General features: G+C 52.4%; 1 protein-coding gene across 1 annotated transcript in view; it reads right to left on the reverse strand.

The window, feature by feature from the left end:
* C13H1orf68 (chromosome 13 C1orf68 homolog) overlaps positions 1-314 on the reverse strand; it is a 1,059-nt gene extending 745 nt beyond the window's left edge. Inside the window, exon 1 of the mRNA XM_046682587.1 lies at positions 98-314. Within this exon, the coding sequence (XP_046538543.1) occupies positions 98-314 (217 nt within the window). The remainder of the gene's footprint in view (positions 1-97) is intronic.
* Between the last annotated feature and the right edge of the window lie 327 nt (positions 315-641).

Below are 641 nucleotides of genomic sequence, written 5' to 3' on the forward strand. Positions count from 1 at the left end.
CATTTCACATAGGTTTGCGTTGGGCCTGGAGCTGGGCATTTCACATAGGTTTGCGTTGGGCCTGGAGCTAGGCATTTCACGTAGGCTTGAGTTGCGCATGGAGCTGGGCATTTCACGTAGGTTTGCATTGGGCCTGGAGCTGGGCATTTCACGTAGGTTTGCATTGGGCCTGGAGCTGGGCATTTCACGTAGGTTTGCGTCGGGCCTGGAGCTGGGCATTTCTCAGAGGTAGATTTGGTACTTTGCACAGCCCCCAATCCCAAACCTTTCACACATGATGGAGGGAACTGCAGCTGCTTCTGCTGGTCACACATCTTTCCAAGGCTTTGAGAAATCTGAAAAGAAAGGTTTCATCAGAACTAGGAAGATTTCCAGGGACACTGGCAGCATCCCCTTTGGATAGAGTGGTCTGTAAGTAGGAACCTTTCGGGAAGGCCACAGGCACCCAGAGGCTGTACAGCTGGCATTAGGGTGGACTCACAGCCAGGGATCCTAGGTTCAGCGCCTGTGCCTTCACCTGGCTTTGCGACTTTGGACAAGCTGCCACTCACCTCTGGCCTCAGTTTCCAGAATGGGAAATGAAGGGTTTGAAAGAGTGATGTCTGCGTTTCTACCCAACTCTCTAAGTCCCCTCTCTCCTT

The sequence above is a fragment of the Equus quagga genome, chromosome 13 (assembly GCF_021613505.1).
Source record: "Equus quagga isolate Etosha38 chromosome 13, UCLA_HA_Equagga_1.0, whole genome shotgun sequence".
NCBI lineage: Eukaryota > Metazoa > Chordata > Mammalia > Perissodactyla > Equidae > Equus > Equus quagga.